The sequence below is a fragment of the Thunnus maccoyii genome, chromosome 7 (assembly GCF_910596095.1).
Source record: "Thunnus maccoyii chromosome 7, fThuMac1.1, whole genome shotgun sequence".
NCBI classification, from domain to species: domain Eukaryota; kingdom Metazoa; phylum Chordata; class Actinopteri; order Scombriformes; family Scombridae; genus Thunnus; species Thunnus maccoyii.
The window spans coordinates 12,340,091-12,367,160 of NC_056539.1; the positions used below are offsets into that span (position 1 = coordinate 12,340,091).

The 27,070-nt window shown below is 40.4% G+C and overlaps 1 protein-coding gene across 6 annotated transcripts; it reads right to left on the minus strand.

The window, feature by feature from the left end:
• Positions 1-915: 915 nt before the first annotated feature.
• tcf3b (transcription factor 3b) lies at positions 916-26,716 on the minus strand. 6 transcript variants are annotated; one of them, XM_042416626.1, is made up of 21 exons: positions 26,431-26,716; positions 23,355-23,451; positions 21,177-21,249; positions 15,762-15,835; positions 15,023-15,095; positions 14,459-14,499; positions 14,099-14,231; positions 13,590-13,636; positions 9,075-9,174; positions 8,876-8,973; positions 8,369-8,492; positions 8,171-8,229; positions 7,355-7,430; positions 6,687-6,748; positions 6,281-6,478; positions 5,490-5,601; positions 5,122-5,266; positions 4,780-4,833; positions 3,846-4,081; positions 3,574-3,725; positions 916-3,399 (listed from the first exon to the last, which is right to left on the minus strand). In XM_042416626.1, the coding sequence occupies exons 2-20, from the start codon at positions 23,427-23,429 to the stop codon at positions 3,580-3,582; spliced, it is 1,926 nt and encodes a 641-aa protein (XP_042272560.1). In that variant the 5' UTR covers positions 23,430-23,451; positions 26,431-26,716; the 3' UTR covers positions 916-3,399; positions 3,574-3,579. The 6 variants fall into 6 exon arrangements, with proteins under 6 accessions (XP_042272560.1, XP_042272561.1, XP_042272558.1 ...); XM_042416627.1 differs by having other exon boundaries at positions 8,369-8,462; positions 8,876-8,976; XM_042416624.1 differs by having other exon boundaries at positions 8,369-8,489; positions 8,876-8,976.
• Positions 26,717-27,070: the final 354 nt, after the last annotated feature.

A 27,070-nucleotide genomic window follows, 5' to 3' on the forward strand; every position in this document is an offset into this window, starting at 1 on the left:
GAGAGAGAGGGAGGGAGTGAGTGAGGCACTCTGAGGACCCTGCAAGAGTCAGCTGTGTCCTCACTCCAAGATGTCAGGCTCTGTACCTGTGAATGTATTTAACACTCAATTATCTCCCCCCTTTTGTGTTCAACAAAGATATGACAAAATTGTTGAAAGCAAGTTTTTTATTACTGCTTTCTTATACCAAAAAACAAGTCCAAGCCCGTCAATTAAACACTTTCCATCATAAAATTGTAATTTTCTGTTAACATTAGGCGGTCCTGCGGTGGTCGGGGTTGCTTTTCTGCAGATTTTTAAAACTGTGTCTATGTCAAGACTCGTGTCAAGAAACAAATAATTTGAGTATATAGCTTGTAAATGGGATGTTCACAGAATACTGAATGACATCAAGTCAGATTTTCCCTTGGAACAAATCAGCAATATTCAGTACACTTATTGATCTTGTAATAAAAAAAAAAAAAAATTAAAAAAAAAACTTCAAATACAACTTTTTGAAAGAAGTGATCAGAACTTCTCTCAAAAAGTCACTGTCAATGCCACCAAAGAGCTGGAAGAGTAAAAGGTCAGAGGTGAAAATTGTCACTGAAGACTAAATATACTGAAAGTCACTGCAGCAGAGGGCGTGCACTCTGATATACAGAAAAAAAAAAAAAAACTTCATTAGAGGCTCCAGCTACTACGGAAAATAAAACTCACTCCCTACATTGAAACTGAAGCAACACATACACTGACATGTTAATGTGCATCAAAAGCGGACAATCAGAGCCATCTCTTGAACCCCGTTAATGTCAGGTGATTTTAGCAATATAGGGCAGATAGAAAGAATGACCTGGACCCATGACCTTAACTAAAACAGCAGTTTGGACAATATAATCCAGTTGAATAATTAGAAAAAAAGGAATAAAAACTAAACAAGATCTACGTAACATTTATTTATTTAACTAGATACACTGAAAGAAAATCTCTTTATACGATTTAAACTTCTTCCTGAAAATTGAAAAAAGCATTAGGAGAAGGGAGGGTGGGGGAATGAACAAGTACCTCTTTAATCTCCATGATTAATGAAATGATATGGTTCACAAAGTAAAACTGTCTTAAATGAAAATACAAGTTCAGGCACTGATAAGGTATCACTCTCCCATCATGACATCTTAAGTCTTGAGAATGAAAAGGCCACACTATTGATTTGTATAGGTCTTTTTCTTCATCTCTTTTTTGTAGAAATTAAACACACAAAATGCTCTACCTCCCATTTGTGATTACATGTTGGTAAAAACCATTCACAACATGACATGACATGGGAATAACATCACAATAACACTGTTTTGTTCTCCATATTATCTATTACCTTACACCCAAATACCGACGTCTGCCTCCGAAATAGATGCGCAGGATACTAAGAAGTGAGCTGCACACTGAGAGCCACTTGGTTGAGGACAGACATTAGAAAAAAAAAAAAAAAAAAAAGGTGAAAACTATTGTACTGTACTGACAAAAACCCAGGAACACAACTCTGAAAATGAAGGCGATCCACATTTGTATGGTAGCTACATTCAAAAACCAGTTGCATAATTACTGTTAGAGACAAAAAATCCCTTCCCACGTTTGTCCTCGGTGCCTCACTGCTGAAGTAAGAACACTTGAAGAGGACTGTGGCACAAACTCTGTCCACACACCCCCGAATGGAAAGAAAGAATTCATCTGGATAGCTGATGATACGCCTTTTAACTAAAACTGGAATAAAAGGATACACAAACGCTTTCAACATTTTTCATTTATCATCTGTTGACCCTTTTCCTCTGCCGTCCCCTTTCAATTTTGAATTCTTTTTTTTTTTTTTTAACAATTTCATTTAAATGTCAAATATCCCCTTATTCAGCTCATCTACAATACACTCTAAACTTCAAACTAATATTGCCATTTATGTAAAAAATCTACAATGTATAGACTAACAAAAAATATATATTTTTATATATATTTAATTTTGAAAAATGAAACATATCAGAGTAATGTATGAAGTGAATTTACACATCACACTTCTCTCCGTAAGAAACGTGAGAACAAACTTACTCAGGAGGAAGGTGAGGGGCTGTAATTCAGTGGGAATGCTCATTTAGGAAAAGAAAGCCTCCGTTACACAAAGGCTTGTCTGCTTCAACAACTGCGGACTGATGAGATCCCTCCATCAAAGGAACCCAGACCTTTTTGTCTTTTACAGAACATCAATTCAGGGGGGGAAAAAAAAAACTTGAGCTGTATTGTCTGCTGGCATTGTCAGTAAACCAATTTCAAGTGAGTAACAGCACTAAGTGGTGCTGATCACTTAGCAGGTGTCTCAATGGCTTTTATACAAGACTTTCAGGGACTGAAATGCACCACATACAGGTCAACACTTAAAATCCAGCCTAAACCTATACAACTGTGCTTTGTCTTGTCCATGCATGCTTTAGTATTTAAAGCAGTACAAAAACCTGAACCTATGACAAGGGATTTCTGGAGTAACGCTAGAATTTGTGGTCAAAAAAGAGGAAGAACAGTTTTGTAGTCGACAGATTCTACCACTTGGATAATTCATAACCTTCAAGGAAGGAGTCTTCGATTCCAAGTCTCCAGATGCCTTGTGGGATGAGACCGGGCCTCAGTCAGAGAGAGACTGCCTCTAGGTCAGAGTTCCCGTCTCTCATGTAAGCTGTGTTTGAACTGTCGAGACTTTGACCTTTCCCTTGTGACCTTTCCAGCACGCTCCGCAAAAACATTTGCTGATAAAGATCAAGGAAAAGTCACTGAATTTAGACAATTCAACTTCAACTATGGGCTTGGTTACATAACATATGTAAGACTGTACCATCACGCTGGGAATGACATACATTAAAAATAATTGCTCATACACATAAGCAATCCCTCACAATAAATGTTCCTCACATGTAAAGCAATTTGCTTAAATGTCAAATAGAAAACATGTAACAATTAGGCACAAATCCAAGATTCAATTTGTGTTTGTTTAGGTCTCCTTTCTTTCACCAGAGCACTTCTCGGCAGTGTGTGAAGTCCCAATTTGTGGCAGGACAAAAAGTTCTCTGGCGTTCCATCATCTTGTGGAAACCAAAAAAGGAAAAAAAAAAAAAAAAAAAAAAAAAAAAATCTTACATGTATAAAACAAAGCAAAAACTAAAAAAAGTTCTTCACATTTGAGCTTGTAGTCATGATTGGGAGTGCGACAAACAGGCTGTGTCAGTTTTGGCAGTATGCATGTGTGTACGAGTGTGTGAATGTGCATCTTGAAACTTGAACGGACAATACACAGACATGTCCACATATACACACACACTGAGAATAATGGGTGGAAGAAATCTGTTAAGGCCACATCCTCTGACAGCCAAGGAAACACCACCAGATCTGTAAAAATGAAGGACCACAAACATTACGAAGCAGTCTTCCCAGATGACACAGACATCAACAAAATACTGAAGATAATACCAGTGCATTCCTTGTTTAAAATATAACAAGATCTTCTATCATATTCAGGGTTACAACCTAAATCCTGACTTCAGTAGCCAATCAATGGCCTACCTGGTGTTACATGTGGCCAACTGGATTGTGGCCATCTCCTCCCATACTAGGATGGCCTCCTGAGAGCTGCATGGGGGCTTCACCCACCACCCCAGACACCTTTTCCTCCTCACGACGTTTTAAACATGCTGCCTTGGGGTTAAGGTTACGCTCTAACAGAGAAAGAGAAAAAAAAGGAAACACAGCTGCTCAGTATGAAGAAATAAAACTATATTTAACAGAGGTAAACAAAACTATTCTTCTCATCCGTAATATGCTGTTTGCGGACTGACCTCTGACTTGTTGTTCTAAATTGAGGATGACATTGACGGCTTGGTGCAGGATGAGAAGTTTGGTCTGAGGTTTGTCATGGCTGAGGTGCAGCTGGCACATCCTCCCAAGCTCCTTAAATGCCTCGTTGATGTCCCGTACTCTGAGACGCTCACGGGCGTTATTAGCCACTCGCCGTTCTCTCTCACGCTCCATCTTCACCTCAGGGGGGAGGTCCTCGTCATCTTCATTGTCAAGACTAGTTGCAAATGGAGATGAAGTGATGAGGCCATGGGCAGGAAAAGATTTCAAAACAAACCATCAAACCACTGTAGTTTTCATGCTACCTTACGACTACCATTTAGCAGCTTAAAGTTTAGCATCGTTAGCAGGGACTGTACACCCACAGTTGAACTATGTACCTAGTGGATGCACTAAAAATTAAATGTGTGAACAAATGGATGCATACTATATAAAAGTGAATAACATGATCCAAGAAGCAGCATCTCCCACTTCAGATGATTTATCCCACAAATGTTGGACACGTTCACTTTTAATAGTATAGTGTACATTGTGCGCATTGTTACTTTGACTTCCATTACCAAATAAATGGTGTATTTTAAGAAGGGAAGGTATAATAAGCTGTAGCTTCAGCCTGCACCTTTTTGTGTTGTTGTTCAATATTGTGCTGTTTTGTAATAGTTGTCTCTCTTTTTTTGGTAATTATTAAGGGACCAAAATACACTTCCATGTCAATTTTAAAAAACTTCACATATGCATCATCATGTATGTACAGAGGCAGTTAAAGTCGGTGGATGATAAAGTTCAGAATGTCACAAATATTGTACCAATCAAAATTCAGATTTTAGACACCAGCTCCATGAACATGTGCTTTGAATGATGTCTGGCAAGAGCCTGCAAGGCACAAGAAATTGATTCTCTATTGGAGAGACTTACTCATCTTTTGGGTCTGAAAGGCTAGAGAGCATCTGGAGGGTCAACGCCTCCTTTCTGAAAACGTGACATGAAGGGAGGGGGGATTTCAACATTGTTAAACACCTAACATAGCCCGGGATATCAGTGGGACACATTGTCTTTTCAAAAGTGACTCATTAATCAAGCGGGTTCATTCACATTCACATACTTGGTAATTGTGACAAGAAAATTTCCACCTTTGTGGGATAAAATAGTTTGCACTTGAATTTAACAGCATGATAAAACAGTTTTATAAAGTTTCTGGTTAAAAACACAAATCCAGAGTACAAAGACTAGGAAACAGAGTGAAGAAGACCACTTTACCTTCGACTGCGTGCTGCCTTTGAGTCCTTCTTTTCATCATCTGACTTGTCTGCAACAGATGAGTTTTCATCATCCTCTTTGTCTTCTCTTTTGATGTCTGAGCTGCTGGAGGAGTGTGTGGAACGGGCCATACCACCAGGGAGACCTACGGATAACACGTGGACATGAGGATGAAATTCTAAAGGCACTGAAACCTCTCTGAAGAGGCGGTATAAAACAACTGATAATGTGGGGAAACATCAGTGTATATGTACACTAGCACTGTAACAAAAACAATTCTTTGATTTCAATACCCAGATGCTCCCGTGGTTCTACAAAATACAAGATATCCCATAATGCAATGCACTGAACAACAACTGGTAACTCACTGGTAAAGCCTTCCGGTTGGCCAGCTGATGGTGTGGGTCCGGATGCGTGATGACCGTGCAGAAGAGTGCTGCTGGGAGGAAGGCCTGTGGGCTCCTCATGTTTCCCTCCCTGCTGATGAAGGTAGAGAAGAATGATGTGAATCTCCCAAAGATGGACACAACACTTCAAGAGAAACTGCAAAGGATCCCCAAACTTATGTGTTGGTCCAGACAGAGTAGCTACAAAGAACAACTCTGACCAAGTGTTGAACAAGTAGATGTTTTCAACTGAATGAGAAAATGAAATATTTTACAATGTAGCTTCTTAATAATGTAATATGCGTCTACTTTTGTGGAACCAACATTACTTATTTCAATGAAAACGATGAAAGAAAGTACTACATATTCATTCTTGCAATTTTATTTTTGGCCAGCAGATGGCACAAATGATAGTGTTTGACACTGTTTTTGTTCTTCATAAAGATTAACTCTCAAATAATGTGATTTTTAAATGTTTTTCCTCTTTTCTTCAATGTTACAAAGAACATTTAGCAGGTTTATTTAAATTTTAACACTTTCAGTTTCTTCAGCAATGCATATGCTTCCCGTAACCCATCTGAATGTCCTCTAGACAGCACAACCACAAGCTTATTGCACAAAGGTTTTAGAAGTGTCAATATTATGTGATAAAATACACTAAAAGTGAGCCAATTTGTTTGCTCCATGTTGTCATGATACACAACCACAAGTTCAAGTTGCTTTTTCGAACACACACGAATAAAAACACAGTTTGAGCGGAGTAGGTGACTCACCATAGCAGGATGTCTGTTGCTGAGGGCAAGGCTAGCATTGGGGAAAGCTGGAGAGAGGCCTCCAAGGCCCCCGTTGTGTACTGAAGACAGCAGGCTGTGCATGTCGGAGTGGGCGCCCTCTAAGCCGGGGCCTTGGCCCACAGCATGACTGCGCAGTACATGGATTGCCTCCTCCAAACGGTCCTCCATTTTACTTTGCTATATAAATGCAAGAAACAAGAGCTTAGATGTCAATATGACAAACGAAAGTCCAAAAAACAGAAAATAAATAGAGAAAACGTGGTTTAGAGAAACAAACTACTAAAATTAACAACAGCATACAAAAGGCTTTAAGAATATCCTGTATTAGTTTGGGCAATTTCTGGTTCAGTTAACTTTAATGTAGCTGAGAGATGTTTTAACATACCAGAGCATGTGGTTGCCCTTCATAGCTGGGTGTGGTTGGTCTTTGCCACTGAGACTGAGCTCCTGCAGAGAGAAATATGAGAAAAGTGTAAAGTGGTAATTCTTAACTTTACACCAGATGGAGCTGCAGAAGCATTTCTGTTCTAAAGTGCATTAAACATACAGAGGGATCATTTTTGCTCCAACAATTTCAACTGATTCATTTTTATATGCCAAAAACAAGGTTGCAATCAATCTTCAATAAAAAAGTTCAATAAATTGGACAGATGTAGGGATTCTGTGGCTGAAATTGAAATATTATCCAAATTTGCGGTTGCATGACTGAGTTAAAAGCAGGAATAAAGCAGAGCGTAAAACCACCGAAACTCTGTTTACCAACCTTCTGATTGGCAAAATGTAATCAGTTCTTAGGCTGACATCAAACAGTAGAATACAGTAGAACCAAACTAATGCAAGTTACATGATGAAACGAGTCTTTTAAAGAATAAATAAAGTGTTTATGAAGTTACAGATTTTTTCATACTGGCGCTTAAGATGACACACTATGGGGTTGATTGGAACTTAATGCCTCTTCACAGCCTCCACAAAGCCGTAACATTTGTGACTTTTCATATACAAGTGGTAACAATTTGACTCTCCTGTTCTCTTTATGAGAGAATTGCACTTTACCTGCAATGCCCTGAGGAGACCCAGGAGTAGACGGAGCTGAGGAGAAGTTATTACTGTTGTGGTCCGACGGGTAAATCTGAAAAGAATTGAACAAAACACCTCAATATTATTACTGCAAGATGCACCTTGAGAATATATATAATACATATTTTCAATTCAATTCAGGCGAAGTCTAGTTTAGCCAAATAGAGTTAAAACTAGTGCTGGGCAATAAGGTAGAAAATGTCAACTTCTTTTTTTTTAACATCAAATAATATTTTCTATATCATTCAATATTTATCATGAATCTGTCATGTTCAGCATTATATAATATTATGTTTGCTTGTATAGTCAAAGAGTTCAGCCAATTAAATCTAAGTAATGAGTGGGTAATAATGAATTCATAATTATTACATTTTTTATACTAGATCTGCCACAAAATGGATTGTTTGCAGTTTACAACTGATTACATATTCACAGATATATAAAACACATTGCAGTACAACATTTAATATACAACAATTATTAGATTCTTCAATTTCAACGTTTTGTCTTTGTTGGGATGTATCTTCAGCATATTTTATTATGGGCATTCATCTGTTTTGGATCAGACCATAAATAACCAAAATAATGCTAAACTGATGATAGAACATTTTTGTCAACGTCACTATCTTTAGCTGTATTTATATTTGTTTGCTTTTATTTCACAGCAATCGGTCATCATTACAGTTTTTCACTTTGTCAGAGAAAAACATCCTCGGGAAGATTGTCATAATTGTTTTATTGTCCAGCACTAATTTAAAAAACCAACAACAACAACAACAACAGAAAACTCACTGAAGCAAGAGCCTTCCCAATTTCATCTCCTGAACTGCCAGCTGTGGTGCCTCGGTTGGCTGCGGAGAAATAAATAATATGAGTCAGTTGACCCGTTAATTTATTCTTGTAAGTAAAAAAAAATATCAAAATGACCAGGGGAGTTGAATTAGCGACAAAGGCTATCAAGATACTTGTGTAATGACTGTAGTTCCTTACCCATGATGCCATCTCCGTTGATGGCAGGTGTGTGGTTGTAGGTGGTGGGAGCTGAGTGGAAGCCGTTGACTTCGCTGCCGTGCAGAGGATAGTTCTGTGGGGACAGAGGCAGGGGATGACGCTTCTGGAGGAAGGGATACAAGCGGCTTAATAAGGCACAAATACACCTCAAAGAAAATACTGTAAGCTAATAAGACACATGAATTCAGCTTTATGAAGGACATTTTAGGTTTAATTAGGCAACATATGTAATATGTGTTAACAGCTAATTTAATGAATGCAACTTATAAGATGAAAGTGGTTTTATTTAACAAAACTGACACCTTTGAAAAGCATGAAGATGAAAAGTTATGCCTTTGAGTTCACCACATAATTACATACTAGCAACATTAAAAGAAGTGACCCATAATGAAGAAAGCAAAGCATAAATATGAAACAGAACAAAAGGATGACAGGGAAGTTCAAAATCTAAAAAAAATGGAGGCTGATGCTGCGAGTTCTACCCACCATCCTGTCCTGTGGGTTAATTGCAGAGAAGGAGCCTGGCTGTCCGATGTGAGGAGAGTTACCCAGCATGGCAGAGTAGCCAGAAGATGACCAGGGGTCTTCTGAGAAAAGGGGGGGGGACACGTTTGCAAATATGAATACAGCTTCACAGGAGGATTACAGAACAAAATTATTCCAATGATATTATGGGAAAGGTTACCTTGCATGTAGAAAGAGCCAGGGTAGACGGCTCCAGGCTTACCACCAGGATATCCTCCATTGTCTCTGGCATACTCATCGCCGGATGTGGAAGCATACACCTAAACAAACACACAGACAATGAGCAGTGAGCAACTGGCTGACCACATATTTTATGATTCTGGATAAAAAGTGATCTTCTCTGAATAATAGCGAGCATGAAAGATGAAATATGTCTGTTGTGAGATATTGATCCACCCTAGCCTTGCTTTTGAAAAAAAACATTTAATAACACTAGCTTCAAGTGGCCACAAGATGGCAAGAGGGAGTCTGCAGGCAGTGGAGGCAGGCCGGCTCCTCGCCTGTGGAGGAGAACACAGCGGCCATGGCATGCTGGGCACAGCGACGGCTTGAATCCCAGTGCACAGTGAGCACTTCCTCTAGCTCCCAGGACCCCAGTGACATCGCACTGCCTGGCCTGCAGCCCCTCCCAATAACACACTCAGTATCAGCTCGCACACATACCATGCATTCAGTGAGCCAACACACACACATACAAACACACGCGCGCACATACTCCACCAGCAATACCATCAAACTAGCACTATCACATTCTCTGCGAGGATTGGATTCCAGGAAAGATGAAAATCAACAACCGTGATGAAAATGGACATGTAATATTAGCACTTTAAAGAGTTCAATTATGCATCATTTCTACATATTGCTAACAAAAATGGATGCTGGGCCTGAAGTGTCAAACAGCGTCCCTGCTCTCAAAAGCCACAGACTGAAGACGGACATGAGAAGCCTTCCGTTTCCCCAAACACCATCGGCCACCACTCAGCCCGTCTTTTTCTCTCCTCCTCTGTAGTACATGGTAGATAGAGGAAGAGAGAAAGAGAATGGAGGCTATGCTGCAAAGAATGCTAATCCAGGGAAGGGATTTTTTCTGTAATTTGATTTAACAGGGAGAAGTGGAAAGGGAATGGAGAGATGCACTTCTAATTACAGAGCCATCTGCCTGTTCCTGGACCACATCCAACTCCACAGGCAGCTGGGCTGAGGAGAGGGAGCGAAGAGAGGGAGAGAGATGGGGGCTGGGATCCAGTCAGTGAGAGAGAGAGAGAGAGAGAGAGAGAGAGAGAGAGAAGGAGAGGGAGAGAGATTGCAGTGGGTAGGGGGTGGTAAAGGGGCAAGGGGGAGGATTGAGGGGAAAAAATGAAGGCCCTGATGATTTATGAAATGGGTAGAGAGATAAGGGGTGTTGAGGGGGGACAGGAGAAGGTAATCTAAATGACTTAAACAAAGCTTGATATGGCCAGGGGAGTGTGAAGGAAACAGGGGATTTAAAATGATCACGGTTAATTCAGGGGAAAACATGACGGAGATGGCTTCATTTAACAATAGGCTTTGAGTTGTTCTTTCACGGGGAACAATGTCGAGTGAATCCTGCTGCTCTAGATGGGAACAGAGAACTACACAATGACTGGTGCTGCTGGATAATTGTATTCTCAGGAAGAAAGGGGATTTCTAGGGTAAAATCCTCAACTAATAGGGGTTTAATGTAATTCAGGTTATGACCGTGTAAAGGTCTCTACACTAGAAAAACATGGGTTGTGGCGAGGGGTGGGGAGTAGATGAAGATTAACATCAAACTAACCTCAAAGCACTTTATTCAACCACAAAGGTTTGTGTGGTTAGTCTACTGGACAACTAGGGGGCAGAAGATAAGTTCCTCCATGTTGTTTGATTGTTGCAGATGAGACGAGGTGAAGGTTCACGGGGTTAGGGCAAGGAGCTTGTGTACAGGTATCAGTGGGTCACAGTGGGCAGGCTCTCGAGGGCAAATCAAAAATGGCCGGTACAGTGACAGTGTTCACTAATTTACAACGTGCAAGTAATAAAAGTAGATGAAAAAAAGAGGATATCAAAGGGGTGGTGAAGAGAAGCAGGAAGGGAGGGAGTGTGGGAGGGAGGAAAGACCACAGGATCATCATCGGCAGTCATTAATCTGGGCTCAGACACGGGGCTAAGAGGCCTCGCAAGCACCGCGCCTCACAACTGGGTCACTCACAGGGGGAGGCCCACCCAGGCCATCATGTGGTGAAGTGTAGGCGGAGGGCTGGGTGAAGTGGGGGAGGGGGGTTCACACACAGACATCTCATCGTTCGCACTAAAACCACGCGGCCATCGTTCACACTGCGGGAAATGACTGAGGTTCAGACAGCGAAAAAGTGGGGGCCTCGGCCAGACAGAGTGTTCACACTCAATCTCTGTGATGTAGTCACCAAGGCGAATACTGTCTACATGCTGAGGTTGCAGCAGCTACTTCAACACGCCAGCACCCACAGGTGCAGGACAGCACCGGGGTCAGATAAAGAATAAACACATTTTTTCATTTCTTGAACTAGCAAGAAATCAAGGAGTGGGCTGCAGTGAGTTCACCAGGTCCAGTTCTGATCCGTCTCCTATACTGACTATTAGTGGATCTGATATGCACTCACTTAATCAATGCAGTCGGCTACAATGGTTGGTTGCATGTGTAGCAACTTTATCTCAAACGGAGATAAGAGTCAGAAAGCAACACTATTTACGCTTGACTTCAACTCCTGCCAGATTACGCATCCATAGCTCTGCAATTTGGACCTAGTCAGCCATATAAAGCCTTTGAATTTACTTCATCCATGCGTTGAAAAAACATTATCATAGGCACGACCTTTTTCATTTAACTTTTGTCATCACAAAGTGTGCAACATTTATTAAGATGATGAATTCGAGGGGAAAATACAGCATTAATGTGCAGGTATTTCACCCACTAAACCTTATATTTTCTTTTACTTTGACAACATAAAATCCACAACCAGATTTCAAAATCTACAAAAAATAACAACAAGAACAACAAAAAAAACCCAAAACGCTGCTGTTGTACTTCTTCAAGGTGTCGTACTCAAACAAAGATGCCACAAGTGTGGTGATGCAAGATTCCATATCCAGTTTATCTTTTAGGTGACTCTTGTCATCTGAGAACTACAGTAGCGTGAGGACTGGGTTACAGAAAATGTTTATGCAATGGCAATATTTCATCTTGATGATCCAGTGGCAGCTCAAGCAACAAGACTGGGCTCTAACAGCAACAGTAACACCTGAAACTATCAAGCAGGGTCCTTCTGACTTCTGAAACATAATATGTGTTATCATAAAAGAGCAATGCAGCAAGTCAGGACCATCACAGAGCTCGTTAAGAGGAAAATATTAAGCTGAGCTACTGTTGTGTTGACAATGTAACATGTTATTCAAACTGAGCAAACGACCTCTGAGTCATTTATGATGTACAGTAGCTGAAACTGTATGCAGGGATTAAAGTGAGAAAAGATTTGTGAGCCTGAAAAGTTGTCCAGGAGGAAATGTGTACAATGTATTGAATTAAATATTTCATGAATTTAAAACTGCTCTGTGCCTGAGAACTTTAACCCTTGTGTATGGAAGGAGTGGCTGGTATTCACCACACACGACTCAAATTTTGCCAATGGAAATGATCTATAAAAAGGGAATGATGTGGGCAACAGCAGCCTGATTTTGTCATTTGTCATGCCACTTTAACAGTGAGATTCATTCAGTATGTATTCAAACATGTAAACGTGACTAGTGTTTCCAGCTATGTGCGGTTGCCATCATCCACAAGCAAGCTGCATCAGCTGCTGGGAATTCTGGGCCCACTGACAAAATGTGACACTTGGTTCAGTAAATCAGAGCACTATATGACACTTCATACTGCTTGGGGGTTTGATAGCACTCTGTTGAATCCATTATTAAATCCACATAATAAATTGAAAACTATTTAGGTTTGGCTTTCTATAATTTTAAGGAATAGAAGTTACAAATATCTCTATATTTAGGAACCAAAACTCCAAGACTGACACTCAAAGAAGTGAAACTTTTTCCAGAGAGATTAAATATTTGTTGTATAATCAAGCAACATCCTGAATGGTATGTACATTATTCTTTTCTGATAAAAAAGAGAGGGGATAAAAGATTTAATAAGACATTGGTAGATCCACGTATTATATTTACCAAAGTTGAACTGGATCCATAACGGAAGCAGTTATTAGAACTCAACCTACTCGGACCCTTCACGCATTACGCTGCCTTAAACATCTGTACCTTCATTCCCCAACATTCCTACAAAACATATAATCCAAACTGGGCCACAGAAGGCAAGTTACCAGACTTGACAAAGTATCTCGAAATCCTATAAAATTGCACGTCTACATGACAACCAGACCCTGAACACCACTTGAAACCACTTGAGTGTAGTGTGGAGACAACCACGGTGATGATGTTTATTGGGGCCTGAGTTGCCTGACTGTCAGCTCACTGAGGGTCTTTACCCCTGTCTGTCACAGAGCTGCTCAAGCAGAGTGGGGAAAGCAGTGTATGTGAGAGTGTCTATGTGAAGCAAGTGTGTGTAGTAAAAGAGAGAGAGAGAGAGAGGGAGGAAAAGGACTGGCTGTGAAGGCGAGCAGAAATAAGCTCTCACCGAGGACGGCAGGCCAGGGGGTTTCCGAATCTTCTTTGGCTGGGTGTCTACGTTCAGGCAGGCAGAGACATAGAGAAAAGGTGAAAGAGAGACAAAAACACAAATAAGGGCTTGGCAATGATAGATTTGCAAATGTTATATCAGTTCAGGTGAAGTATCTTAATGTTCCTGCTCCAGTGTTAACTGCAGAACAGAAAACACTGAATGCAATGCAGCATGTGTATGACAGCGTGTGTGTGCATGTCTGTCAGTGTGAATGAAATGTTGCTGTGCATTCATCTGTATATGGTGTTGTTTTGAACTGATTTTTCAAATGTAGACAAAAATACTACAAAAAAGAAAGAGATAATGATTGTAAATGGGAAAAACAATTGACCAAAAAAAGATTACACAGAAATAAGAAAAGAAAAGAACAAAGAAATGAAGAAAAGAAAAAACACAGAAAAAAGAAAAAAGAAATTACTGGCCTTCTCCATCACACGCCTTACGCCTTTGTCTAGTTATCTTACCTATGCCTCCATCGGGCGGCCTTCTTCTGGGGTTGTTGGGGTATGATGGGTAAAACTGGGAGCCAGACTTCAGGCCAGAGGGGGACATGGCATCTGGGCTGGGCATCGCTATTTCACTGGGCAGAAAGCCAGGCTAGGAGAAGACAGAGACAAGGTTTTACTAATAATACATAAAAGGGCGTGGGGGGCACAAACAGCTTCTCTTTAAGGAAATGAAGACCGTTAATTCAAAGTGTTTACCATGAAAAGAGAAGTGAGAGAACAGGGCTTCCTTTATACTGACACATATTAATTTTTCTCTCACACGCATATATATGACCTTACAGTAAGATGCAAGAAATATGCCTAATGACAACATACCTGGCTTCCAAAGGGAGGGTATGGTGGCCTCTCATTTTTACCTGCAAGATGAAATGATGATTGTTTGAACATCAATGCAAGTGAAACCCTGATGTGTACACTCATGTAAGAGACAACGGTTTGTGCTAAAACAAATGAAAAAGTAGGTTTTCTAAAGTACAAGAAGTCCAGAGATGCCCTCCCCTTTTTCGGTACGCTAAGCTGCATAAAGCCGCCTGCCAGACAAAACCCTAGGGAAGGTTTCTGCTTCAGCGCCCTAACATCCCCAACACTCAACGAATGAACACAGGCACACACACGCACATATATGCATGTAGGCACACATGCACATTTTGCCACCCAGTAAACAATTTTGTGGTCATAACAAAGTATGAAGAATCGGCCATTATCATCAATGTAATAAGTTTAAAATTGGAATATGACAAGGAATGATTTCCTCTGGCGCTAAGATGTAGATTTACTAATTTTACCCACTCGTTCCATTAAAGTGCTAAAACATTTCATCAAGCCACTTGTCATCACACTTGTTAAAATTTTTTAAAGAAAGCCAAAAAAGGAACATACCTGTGATCCCTGAACTAATGAACGGAGAGGACAAGCCTTCATGCTCACTGTAGTGGGATCCTTCTCCGTAGCTCTGTAGACACACACACACAAAAAAAAAATATATATAAAAAAAGGTGAAGAAAAATGTTTAGAAAGAACATGAAAGCTCCAACTTTGGACAAACACACTCACAGACCTAAATGATAACCACTCTTCAAGGCCATCCCCATCTTATTAGCACACCTATATGGCTTAGCGGTTACCCTCCCTCTGCTTTTCTGTCTAACTAACAGGATCCATGCCAAACAAATCTGCATCAGCTCGGGGGATTCAAACCGACTTTCTTAATTATCAACTTGTGGTAATCAAAGCCTGCTGCATCTATTTCACCCCCTGTTCCTTGTATTTACACGGAGTTGTGCCAAGACAGTTACGGCGGATGTGAAGATGCAATTACCGGTGGGCTTCCACAGAGGTTCTGGGCTACCACAGAGCTTGCCAATTGAGGATTCTGAGCCAAGGTTATTTGGTAGAAAGTAAAACTACCACTTCAAATCAAACATGGCACAAGGCATGAAAAAGCACTAAGCTGTTGTGGTGGTTGGGGAAGTGGGTGTGTGTGTGTTCATCTATAGCGAAGTGATTAAGTGAATATGTGTGAGTGTGTGACAATATTGTGACATCTGGTCTTAATGCTTAAGATCTCCAAACTTAAAATCATGTGTGACTAGAGAGTGTATGTGCATTTAGATCTTACCCGTCCTTGGCTGAAAGAGGGGCTGTTCTGTTCTGCCGAGCCCCAGGACCCAGAGCCGCTGCGCTCATCTATTGCTAAAAAAGACATATTGTTAAAATTGACAGGTAGGAGGACCAGCAAGTTATTCTAAGGTACAGATAAGAATAAAAGCAGGTTGGATAAATGCTGTGAAAGAATGTTAGCAATCCCCAAATGAGAGTACATTATTATTACCCTACGTGTCACTGCAGAAATGTAGAAATGCCTTGATGCTGCAATAATATCAAGGGAACGTGTCACCACGTCCTACTCTAAATGTCCAATGTCTTTAAGTGGCCACAATGGGCTTGCACAAGCCAGGATAGAGAACATCACTATTGATCAAACATGCTGCTGTCGCATACAAGAAGTAATGCAATGTTAAATATTTCTGGAAAAAAAAACTATAGGAAATGCTCAGTGTAGCCATTAGTGTTCATTACGGTCACTGAACAGCAGAAAATTAACCATTCACATCCCTAATGTAATCCAAGAGGATAAAATGTCATCTGAACCACATTTAAATTCCACTCAGTGAGATGGACACATGTAACACATAAAATGACACAAATGACAAATACATAGAGCCAAAACAGGAACCACTGTATTTTAGGTAAAGAAAGAACTGATGTGTGGCACAAAGGAAAAACACAGCCAAAAGACTGGTGGAGCAGAAAACTCCAAAATACCCCCATCATCCCCTTCTCCCTGTCTTATGCACTAATGCTATCCAGGCTCTCTGGAGACACAAGGCTTAATTGCATGCTGATTTGCATAATTGTGCATATTAATGTGGTTTCCTTATGAATATTCATATTTCGTCTTTGATTTTTGCCTAATTAAAAAAATGTGTGTGAGAAAGCAAAAGAGTGAGTGAGCGGGTGGAAGGAGAAAGCAAGGGGACGAGAGCGAGAGAGACAGAGAGAGAAAGAGAGAGAGAAAGAGAGAGAAAGAGAGAGCAAGGAACACGAGGGAAGGCAGAGTGAGAGGGGTCTGGGCGAGATCAGCAGCCTGGCTGACGAGTGAGAATGAGTGATGAGACTAACAGAGCGGTGCAAGCACCTACACACGCTGCGACAGCCGTGATCTATGGAGCTGATGCCAGTGGCATGGAGAATCAGGCAAGCAGGGAGGAGAGGGGACCTCAAAAGATCAGCCTCGCTCACTATCAGATCGGCCCTGCTGAAAGGCCACAGTGCTAATAAAGCACTGCGCCACCGTCAACCATGTCCAATGGCACAGGACACTGGTGACGGGCTCTCTGCTAAATAACGATGACACTTTGTATGAAGACACTTCAGCCAAAGCTTGGTACCAGACGAGGTAAAACTGAATTAGCAAGATAAAAGTCCACAGAGGACAGATAAGACATCTGCATCTACCTCAACGATGAATTAAAGTATAACTCAAGATACATCTAGCTTCATCCAGAATTGCTAGTAGACCCCAAGTATTTTGACATGTACACGGTTGAAAATTTAGTAGGTTAGCCACATAATTACATATTTTAATCACTGTCAACAATAACCTGCTCTGAGTGGGTCTACTATGCCAACAAGTTAAGTTAAGAGAGTGACTTCATAATCTTCACAGCTATTTTCAATACACCACTCATTCGCCTATGAAGCCTCCATTTGGCCAGCGGGGGTGCAGAGGATAGAGTGAAAGCATGGCTGTGCAGGAGAAGTCTGACAACATTGTTTCACACTTACTGGAGTAATTAACTCGGAGGCAATTAAAACAAGGTGGAGAGCTGCTGAGGTGACACTGACGCTCAGCCAGCCTAGGAGAGCCCGACTATGCCAGAAGAGAGATCTTTCTATTGTTGTTGTTAATCTCTTGTCATGTGTAATATCAAATTGATTGTCGCCACAGGCAATCAAAATAAATAGTATAATGCAAAATAGTCTTTAAAATAACATGCAAAGCCTCACCTAAAAACAATTAAAACATGTTTTTGGATGGTAAAACAATTGTGGCTACACAGGTTTATACAATTGAGATGGTATTTGGATTCTGGGTATGTTGCTATGTTGGTTGCTAAGTTTTAAAGTCTAATTATATGAACAAGATATGTAACATTTAAAGTGGGTCAGCAATGTATTCCTAAATCAATTATTTTGGCCAGTAAAAATATTTTTAGCTCTTCCGTTTTAAACAAACCCTTTGACTGTGACCTAAAAAGTTTGCTCAGAACACTTCAGAATCTGCATTCTCAATGAAATTTTAAAGGACAAACACAGATGTGCCAAATCTTGACTTTATTTCATCCTTATTTCATCACTTCTTTCCATCTTGGACCATTAATTTTTCCTGTTGCATAGTAATGTTATTATCCAAAACATACTAAAATTACACAAACAAAAAAAAACAAAAAAAAAAAACGCTTTCACACCACATCATCTTAATGTCTTTTAAATAGCTACAATTGATCATCAGGACATTTCAATTGCAACAGTCAATGTGATGCTTTCTGTATGTAGCAGTTCTAACACATACTTTGTGTTCAAATGAATGAGAGGGCTGCGTTTCTTCACATATGGCTAATGTCAGTCTGATCGTGGTTTAATGTTTCTTAGCAAAGTTACATAAAGAGCTGAAGAGTGAAGTTAACTAATGAACTTTTGAACAGTCAATTGACATTGACAACTTAATAGGTAAATAATAGTAGTACCTGAAACCTTATTCTTCTTTAATTAAGAATGAACAGATTTTTTAAAGACTTAGGGCTGGCATGATATCAAGTTCTCTGGACGTATATAACATCCATCCAGATTTTGGCATGGCTAGTGTAAATGTACTTCCAGTGAAAGTCACATGGCAAGACAAATACTGACTCAGAACCAGAGCCCAAAAAAAAATTATTTTCTGAGCCACAAAGCCTTCTCACGGCTGCAGGCTCTGCAAACAACTAATTTAGTTGAAAAAGGAAGCCACTCTCCTTTGAGATTTCCTCATTCTGGGTGCTTAGAAAACATAATACTGCAGGCGTGTGCAGGTATACAACCAAGAGTGCAAAAGTCAAAAACATAGCTAGTAAGCTAGCCACCGAGGAGAGCACATGTGTGAATTCACAATGTTGTTTGTTGTGATCTAAAGGAAGCGAGCCTGTCGCGTCCCGTGTATTTGTGTGTGTGAAGGGGGATGGAGACGTTGCCAGCAGCTGCAGAGGTGACAGAGGGGACGCCTGCCTGAAGGCTTGTGGGCTTGGCCAGCTCCCACCACACACCGTCACACTCTGCCTCCCCTACTTCTCAAACATCCCACACTTCTTGCCAATCCTCTCCTCTTTCCTCTCCCCGACACACCCTTCCCCACACACACACACACACACACACACACACACACACGCACACACACACACTCTGGCCACTGAGGAAGGGAGAGGGACGCCTAATGCAATTAGCACCCCTCTGAGCACTTTTGTGTTGATGAATAGAGGTGGTCTGGTGGGCCACTAGGCTGCTCGCTGCCGTTCCCGCGCTGCTGGGTCCCTGAATATACAAGCCGCCTAAGTGACGTCAGAGATGGACATTGTTCTTTAATGGTCATCATTTCTATAATAAATAGATTTCCTGGCCTGTAGCCATACAGCATTTTGGAATAACAAGCAATCTTTGGGGTCGAGTTTCAAAACGGGGGGGCATGTCCTGGTGACAAATGCAGCCATAACATTTGAAAAATCATGTACGCCCAATATAAGCCTCCAAATTACCTCCCTACATAGACAGACTGTATCCTTTGTACTATATGTGTTATAACATAAAACAATTCTACGAGAAACTCCTGGGCTAAAATTTAAAGATGTTAGCATTTTGGCTCTCACGTGTTATTAGAAGGTACCTGCAGATCTCCCAAAGTTCAATGTGACAGCTTGAAGTATCGCATTAAAATGGGTGTCAATGACCAAGGGCCACACTTTAGGACATGAGGAGGGGGGAAGGAATTAACTCCTCACTGCTTAGTAATTGCCTGCTGTAATAGAAACAAACAGAATCCTGCCTTCCACAGGATGATCCCTCTATTCAACAAGCTCTCTCTTCCACTCTGGCCACTCACTGCATGCTGGGCTAGTTTAAGAGGCTGCGAGCTGGGGGTGAGGGACATTGTCTCGGACTCAAGCCATTTCCTGCAGATCAGTGGGGGTAAGAGCCCTGTGCCGTGTTGGGGGAGGAGTGTTTTACACTTCAGGGTGGGGGAGTCGTTTCAAGTCCATAAGCCCCCTTTTTTGCCTTTGTTCCTCAGTGGCCAAGTTCTCACTCTGGGGAACACTGGGGAGTGTGACTCGATTTCACACGCCAGGTTGGCAGGGTGACAAAGGAACGAAAGTAACACGACTTACTAATAACATTCAGGAAGAGAAAAAAGCTCACTCAAAGACTTCAGGTGCTTGAGGGGGTTAACTGGCTACTCGTTTGCACTTAAAAATAGAGAAATAAAGACTATCGAAGGAAATGAAAAAGAAACTGATCAAACAGATGTTTAAATTAAACTTGTACAGACAAATTAAATCTGCACACAGTTTTAATTCTTCATACAAAGAACATCCTGTGTCCAGTAAGATCTAAGCTACAGTCCATTTTCTTTAAGAAGTGTTGTTACATTTCAGACCGCTAATGGGCCTCAAGCTGTAGTCTAAATGAATATGTTTTATCTGTATGAATAAGAATCTGTGGAACACCACAAACAGGCAAGCTGCTAACCAGAACTTTTTAAAATTGTTAAAACACTACTCAACCCACCAAAAATAGTAAAATAAGCAAATACATACACAACCCGGGACAAAAACATTCACTTTTCTCCTTTGGTATAATGAAAAGTGTTCAAAACAAGGGCAGTGGATTATCCAGAGTAACCTAGATGTTGTTTATGGAATCTTTCATATGTATATTTTTAAAGCTCTGAGCAACACAAAAGAAATTCATGTCTACTGTGCCTACTAAGGCGATAGAAGAGATCTCAGAACCTTAATAGAAACTATCTGCTTCAGTGGATACTACAAGGGTTATATGGGAAAATGTTTGTGTTGTTCTTTTGTGTGTGTGTGTGTGTGTGTGTGTGTGTGTGTGTGTGTGTGTGTGTGTGTGAGAGAGAGAGAGATTTGGATGAACTGACTTCTTCACTATTAGCTATAAATTATAAAGATATGTTGATTTGTAGTACGTTTTAGTATTAAATGTGACTGCTGAAGATCACAGAAGTCTTTATAAAATTACTATATTGTTGCTTTGCAAAAAACATACATGCAGCCACAGAAATGTCTTAAATTGAAAAAATATATTGAGACCATGGGTAAGTTAAACATCAACAAAACAATACATAAATAAAAAACATTTTCAGTGCGTAGCACCACTTTGATATTTAGTGTAGGTTTGTGCATTGAGCTTAAAAGCTTACCTGATCCACTGAACTGACTGCTGGCGAGTGTCATTGTCCTGTTCTTCCCATTGGCTACTGGAGGCGCGAACATCTACAAGACAAAGGAGGAAAGATACCGTAACTAACAAAAGCAAAGGATGGCACACTTCACACATCCTATTTCCACTAATAAATGACATCACATACACTTGTCGTTCAGTTGTTGTGTGTGTTTTCTTTCACCTCGTGGCCTTTCAATTTTCGATCAGTCTAACATAAGATATAAGCTATTTCAAAAACATAATTCCACCACTGACAAGACAACTTCCAGTAAAACTAGTAGTTCACATAAAACTAGTAAATACTATCAGGTTATAAGCGATAAATACCATTATTATATCCAAAAACTACAGATATTAAAGTTTTCCAACACAAATAGACGGTATTTTCAAAAGGAAACCTCTCAGACGTATCTCCATATAAAGTCAGTAGCATCAACTTTAACTTGTGAAACACTCTGATGAGGCCACGGTTTTCTCACTGAGCCACTGTGGGCGCCACCATGAAGCTATGGTGTGGTGTAGATATGTGGCATCTTTCAGTGACGTGGTCAAACTCTTCTGTACAAACCAACCATTTTGTAACTAGGGCATGTAACGCAATCTGCCACCACCTTATATTATGAGGTTTTGTTTTTTTGTTTTTGTTTTTAAAAAAACAGGGTAAGTCTACGCAGTCCAACAACCAATTTGGGACACCATTTATGTTTCCGTTACATTTGGTTGCAGAGATCTCAAACGTGTTTAGTTTTGCTTTATTCCGCATCCAATCTAGCATGCATTTCAGTGACTAGCCAGCAAATAAACAAAGAAGAGGATATTTGTTTATACAATGTTCAACAGTTTCTCACCCAATTATCAATGTCATATTTATACGGAACATCTGCTGATACAAATTGGCAGCTGATCAATCTGAGCATTTCTATCACAAACCCAACTGTCTTAATGAGAACCTCCCACAAACCCCCTTCACAACAGGAGTGTTTGTCTTTTATGGGCAGTTCACGGCATCCTGCGAGTCATTATAATGGAGCTCCACCAACAACATTTATGGCCAACAATGCGTTTTTAAAAATCACTAAAAAATTAAAGCCAGTCCTGTAGTCTCCCAGTGTTACACATCATAAAAAGTCAATGACTCTTACAATGATATTAACACTTCAGTATTAATCAGCTATAGTTTGTCAAAAGAAATGTCATGGAACATTAAGTCTGCTGACAAATATTCATTAGGAGTCACAATTTGGAATTACCTGTTGTGCCCCATATATAATAATTATCCAGAACCGACAATTTAGCCTTACAAGCTATTCAATCTATTTTGAAGAAGAAAAAGAAGACTAACGCAGCTCCGTTGGGCCTATGAGATGTTTATGTCAGCGTAAATCTCAACAAAAGGCTTCACAACAAAATGAAACACAGGTAAATAAAAGCTGAACCGAATACCTCCATCCACTTTGTACATAATGTCTAGAGAATACCTCTGAAAGCATCTCTGTGAAAATGTCTTCTTAAAATACTAAAAATGTGACAAATATATATCCCAAGGGAAAAAAAATGCTGAAGCTGTGTGCTCAGCCCACTTCATTCATATCACAATATTTCCCCTTCAGATTCTGTTAACAAGACAAAACAGGGGAAAATTTGGTTCTCTCGTTCTTACGCCAAAATTATTTCCTGCAGTTGTTTCTGATTCTCCATTTACATTTTTGTGCCAGTGGATGTCTGTTTATTATAGTAAAGGATCCACTTCTTGTTGTTGTATCTCTGCATCACCTACATAATTGAGTAACCTATATTTAAAACCTGAATTCACTTTCTCCAGTCACCCTGAGGCATAGCTGTATTTTACTTGCCATACTTTGATGTAATCAGCGCTACCTCTGCCCTGCCGAGAATGAATGAAAATATCTCCAGCTGACACAACCTATTGTTAAAAAAAACAATTCAAATTTTCTTTTGCAGAATTTGAAAAATTGAGCTTCCTGAGTTTCTTTCCTCAACCCTTTTTGCCCACTTCTCTCACTGAGACCTCCAGCTGCCCCTCTTCTTACTGGCACCCAAACCTGTATCGCACTCTCTTTAGCTCTTCATCCCAATGCCACCCACCTACTCACTGCCACCCAGAACCACCCAGACTGCTCTCCCACTCTCTTACCGCACTGAAATCCAGGAGGTCGCTGAGTTCCTTGTCAGTTCCCACTGCAGCCATTCTTTGCTGCTGTTCGTTCATACCCTTCAGTCTCTAATAAACCCTATGAGAGAAATTTGCAGATACAGGATTTTAATGGCACTAGCAAGCACAAAGAGAAGTTACATGTAGCTCTTAAAAAACAGGGAGGATGATGGTAATGCATGATTCAAACTACTCTAACTGTGCTATATCACAACCCTTATCTGAACCTGTGTGAGATGGTTTATATTGGCAACTTGCAGGTAGCCCATAAGATACAAATGAAGGGCTATGTCAGCATTTTTCTTTTAAAAAGCATATTTCTTATTGACTCTGAATCAAATTTGTGTTTGTAATTCAAATTTTCTATTCAATATTAAAATATATATCCGGGCAAGGCAAACATCTTGTACATTTGAGAAGTTAAAATATTAAAATTAGTGATTGCCTATTGAGTTTCTGCCGCCATAAACATAGAGCTCAAATTATTACCACGCTGAAATATGGACCGATGAGGGAAAACAGACAACGTCAGGCTACTTAATGCTATTCACTTTTTAGGCAGGTCTACTTAAAAAATCTGGTTTCTGACAGACACTGCCTTCCCATCTAAGCAGTGGAAGAGACACTGCCATGAAGTGATGAATATGCTGCCTTTAGTCAAATCATTACCAAGTAATCACTTTAAAAATTGTCTTTCATTTTACGCAACCCTGGCAAATAACACAACCATATGTCGATCATTGCTACATAAAAGAGAATGTAATACATTTACAATTACAGACATAATTGGGACCATTGTTAGCCCAAGGAAATAGGGGTGAAAGGCAGAGCTAATGACTGTATGCAAACACGTCATTACCAAATTACCATATGTCAACTCAGAAAGAACCTTGTCAAATGACACAGTGGGCATGAATACTGGATTTACCCTGTGTTTTGCATTCCAACGCAAGCCCGAGGCCGCTCTCTGATGCTGAGCGGTGGTTCTACAAACCTCACAGGGAACTAGTGGTAAGGGGAGCGAGTGGAGGAATAGAGGCACTTGGACACCAACAGGTGGTGTGCTTTTACAGCCTCCTTTGTAATACAGCACTAGCATAAATTGATGCAATCAAAAAAGAAAAAAAAAAAGATGGATGACTTGGAGGAAATGCAAGTTGTAAAATGTAAACTAAAGAAACTCAGGAGATTTTAAATGTATGTCAGGAAATACAAATAGAAATTTAGAACCATTTGAAAGCAAAAACAGAAGTATTACATGTAACAAATAATTTTCTACATGTATGAATATAACACAAGTCACTTCAGGGGAGACAAACATTGCCGTCCAAGTCTAGTGAACTCAGGCGAGTGGAACTAATTTAACCTTGAGACAAGGAAAGGAAGTGAACACACACACAACACATCGCCCCAAGTGTAAATAGGCTAGAAAACATGTCTGTCATTGCCTTTCCAAACTTTAGGATAAGATGGCCAATGAAGGATAAAATGGGTCATGCACACCACTAAATTAAAAAAAAACTTTACATTCCCAAATATTATTTAACCATAGAGCTAAATGGAGTAAAGCACATGGAGGGGCTTAATGTAACAAAATGGCATCTTCAGCTACTAGTGGATCAATATTTGAAGCAAGCAGATTAGGGGTCTTTGTCACCCCACACAAGGCAGAGAAGGCAGGTCATTCTCCACAAAAGAGCCTGCACTTCCAGTGAAAACACACCGCTGAGCCAAACAGATGCTTTACACCAAAAAAAACTTAATGTTTAATGAGAGCAAACACGACTCAAAATGTAGGTGCCCCTCTCAGCTTTTGACCAATGGCTTTCAAACATAATAATGGGCCAAATTAAGTTCCTTTTAGCCGTCTAACAAACCTGATTACGGTGTTGACATTGTTTCTTTTTGTAATTTAAATGCACAATTAACTGCACGTGCGTTTCAGCCATTCGTCCTATTAAACGTTAAAATAAAATATAAGTAAGTTGCTATTACATTTGTTTATGGCAAAGCTATTACTACAGGAACAACAAGGGCGGCCACAGAAAAGGCAAATTCAACTGTTGATTCAAATACTGCCCGACAAGAAACTGGTGTAAATCCAGTGCCCAGAAACATTATTATTATTATTATAATGGATCAAACAGTTTATAACAATGACAGTAAACATCTAGGGCACCACAGGATGTAGGCTGTACATTATTTGATCATCTCCGCTAGGCCACATCCAGGACCAAGCTACAGCTGACAACTAAACCCATTCACTATTTATTTTGAACTATGTTGACATCACCCTTTAGGACTAACAAAAAAAAAAAAACATCATGTCCAGTTGTGTCTTCCCAGAGTAAAACAAACAACGTGCAAAAACAAGTGCAACAGCCCTGACCCCCGGAGAATAAAGAGCAAAGCCACCCAAAAACTTCATGCAACAAATACTGAGCTCTTTCTTCCACATATTAGGGTTCAAGTCGTGCATTATGAGGGAGTTGAGTGAAGGGAGACGGTGGGGGTGGGAGCATGAGGAATTTCCTGCCAAATGTGCAATAAAATAAAGTCTAGCTGGTGGCCAGACACTTCCATAAAGGAATGTTTAAAGGGCTACCAAAGGGGGTTTTTATGGAAAGTTTGTTTCTGGCTCTATGGAAAATACATGTAGGCCCCACAACATAAAGTTTAGCTAAAATGCTCACCAACATTACATAACAAAGATTTCATATTTCCACATACTAACCTAGTGCAAGTGGCACAAGACACACACACGGGTGGAAAAACAAAATGAGGCTTGTTTGGCAGCAGCACTAACATTTAACGTTAGTGGAGTCTTTTAGCAGAACAAAGGAGTTAATTTCCTCCTCTCCGTGGTCGATGCGGAGACCATCACACACTTGGCTCGCCACCTCAAACCAGACAAAAAAAACTTACATCCCCCCCGCTTTAACCACACATTCCCGAAAACTTTTCGAAAATTGCAGGCGTCAAAATAGGTGTCAATGGAAACCCATCGAATTCATGCAACTTCCCCCGAAAACATGAAGTGAAAGAAGGTGTTTTTTACCTCTCCTCTCCAAGTGTCTGATATCCAACAGTAAAAAGAAAAGCGGAGACTCGCAAGGGGAAAAACATAAAACTTCAAGAGAATTTCGACCTCAGTGCATGAAACGCATTGGAGCACCGTAGATGTCTTCCTTTTGTCCCGGTAAGCCTGTTTTTCACACAGCGCCCACGTGTTTGCGTCAATGTAACAAAGTCTGTGTGCAAACAAATCTGTTATAGTTACTAATCTCGCGTCTTCCTTTTTTGTTGTTACAACTGAGATGATTTCATTCTTCTCGTAGACATCTTCACCACCTCCGTCCACATTGTCAGACGCAACAACGTATCCCTCCGCACAAAAGTGAGGGCCTCAACGCCAGCGGTGTCCGATTTCAAACGCCTTTGAGAGACGGTTTGTTCTCGCCGAGAAAAAAAATACAATTTCAACGTCTTCCGAAGCCCAAAACGACGGAAAATTCCTTTTCTGGAGCTGGATTTAGTCTACATTGCCTGCAATCCTCAAAATGCAGGGGCGCTACGAGCACTAGGTCGTCCAGCGGAAGGCTATCGTAAGAAAGTTACCTGCGATTACACAGCAGCAGCTTGGCGAGATGGCACGATAAATGCGAAAGAGCTCAGCCAATGGAAGGACGTGTACGGTT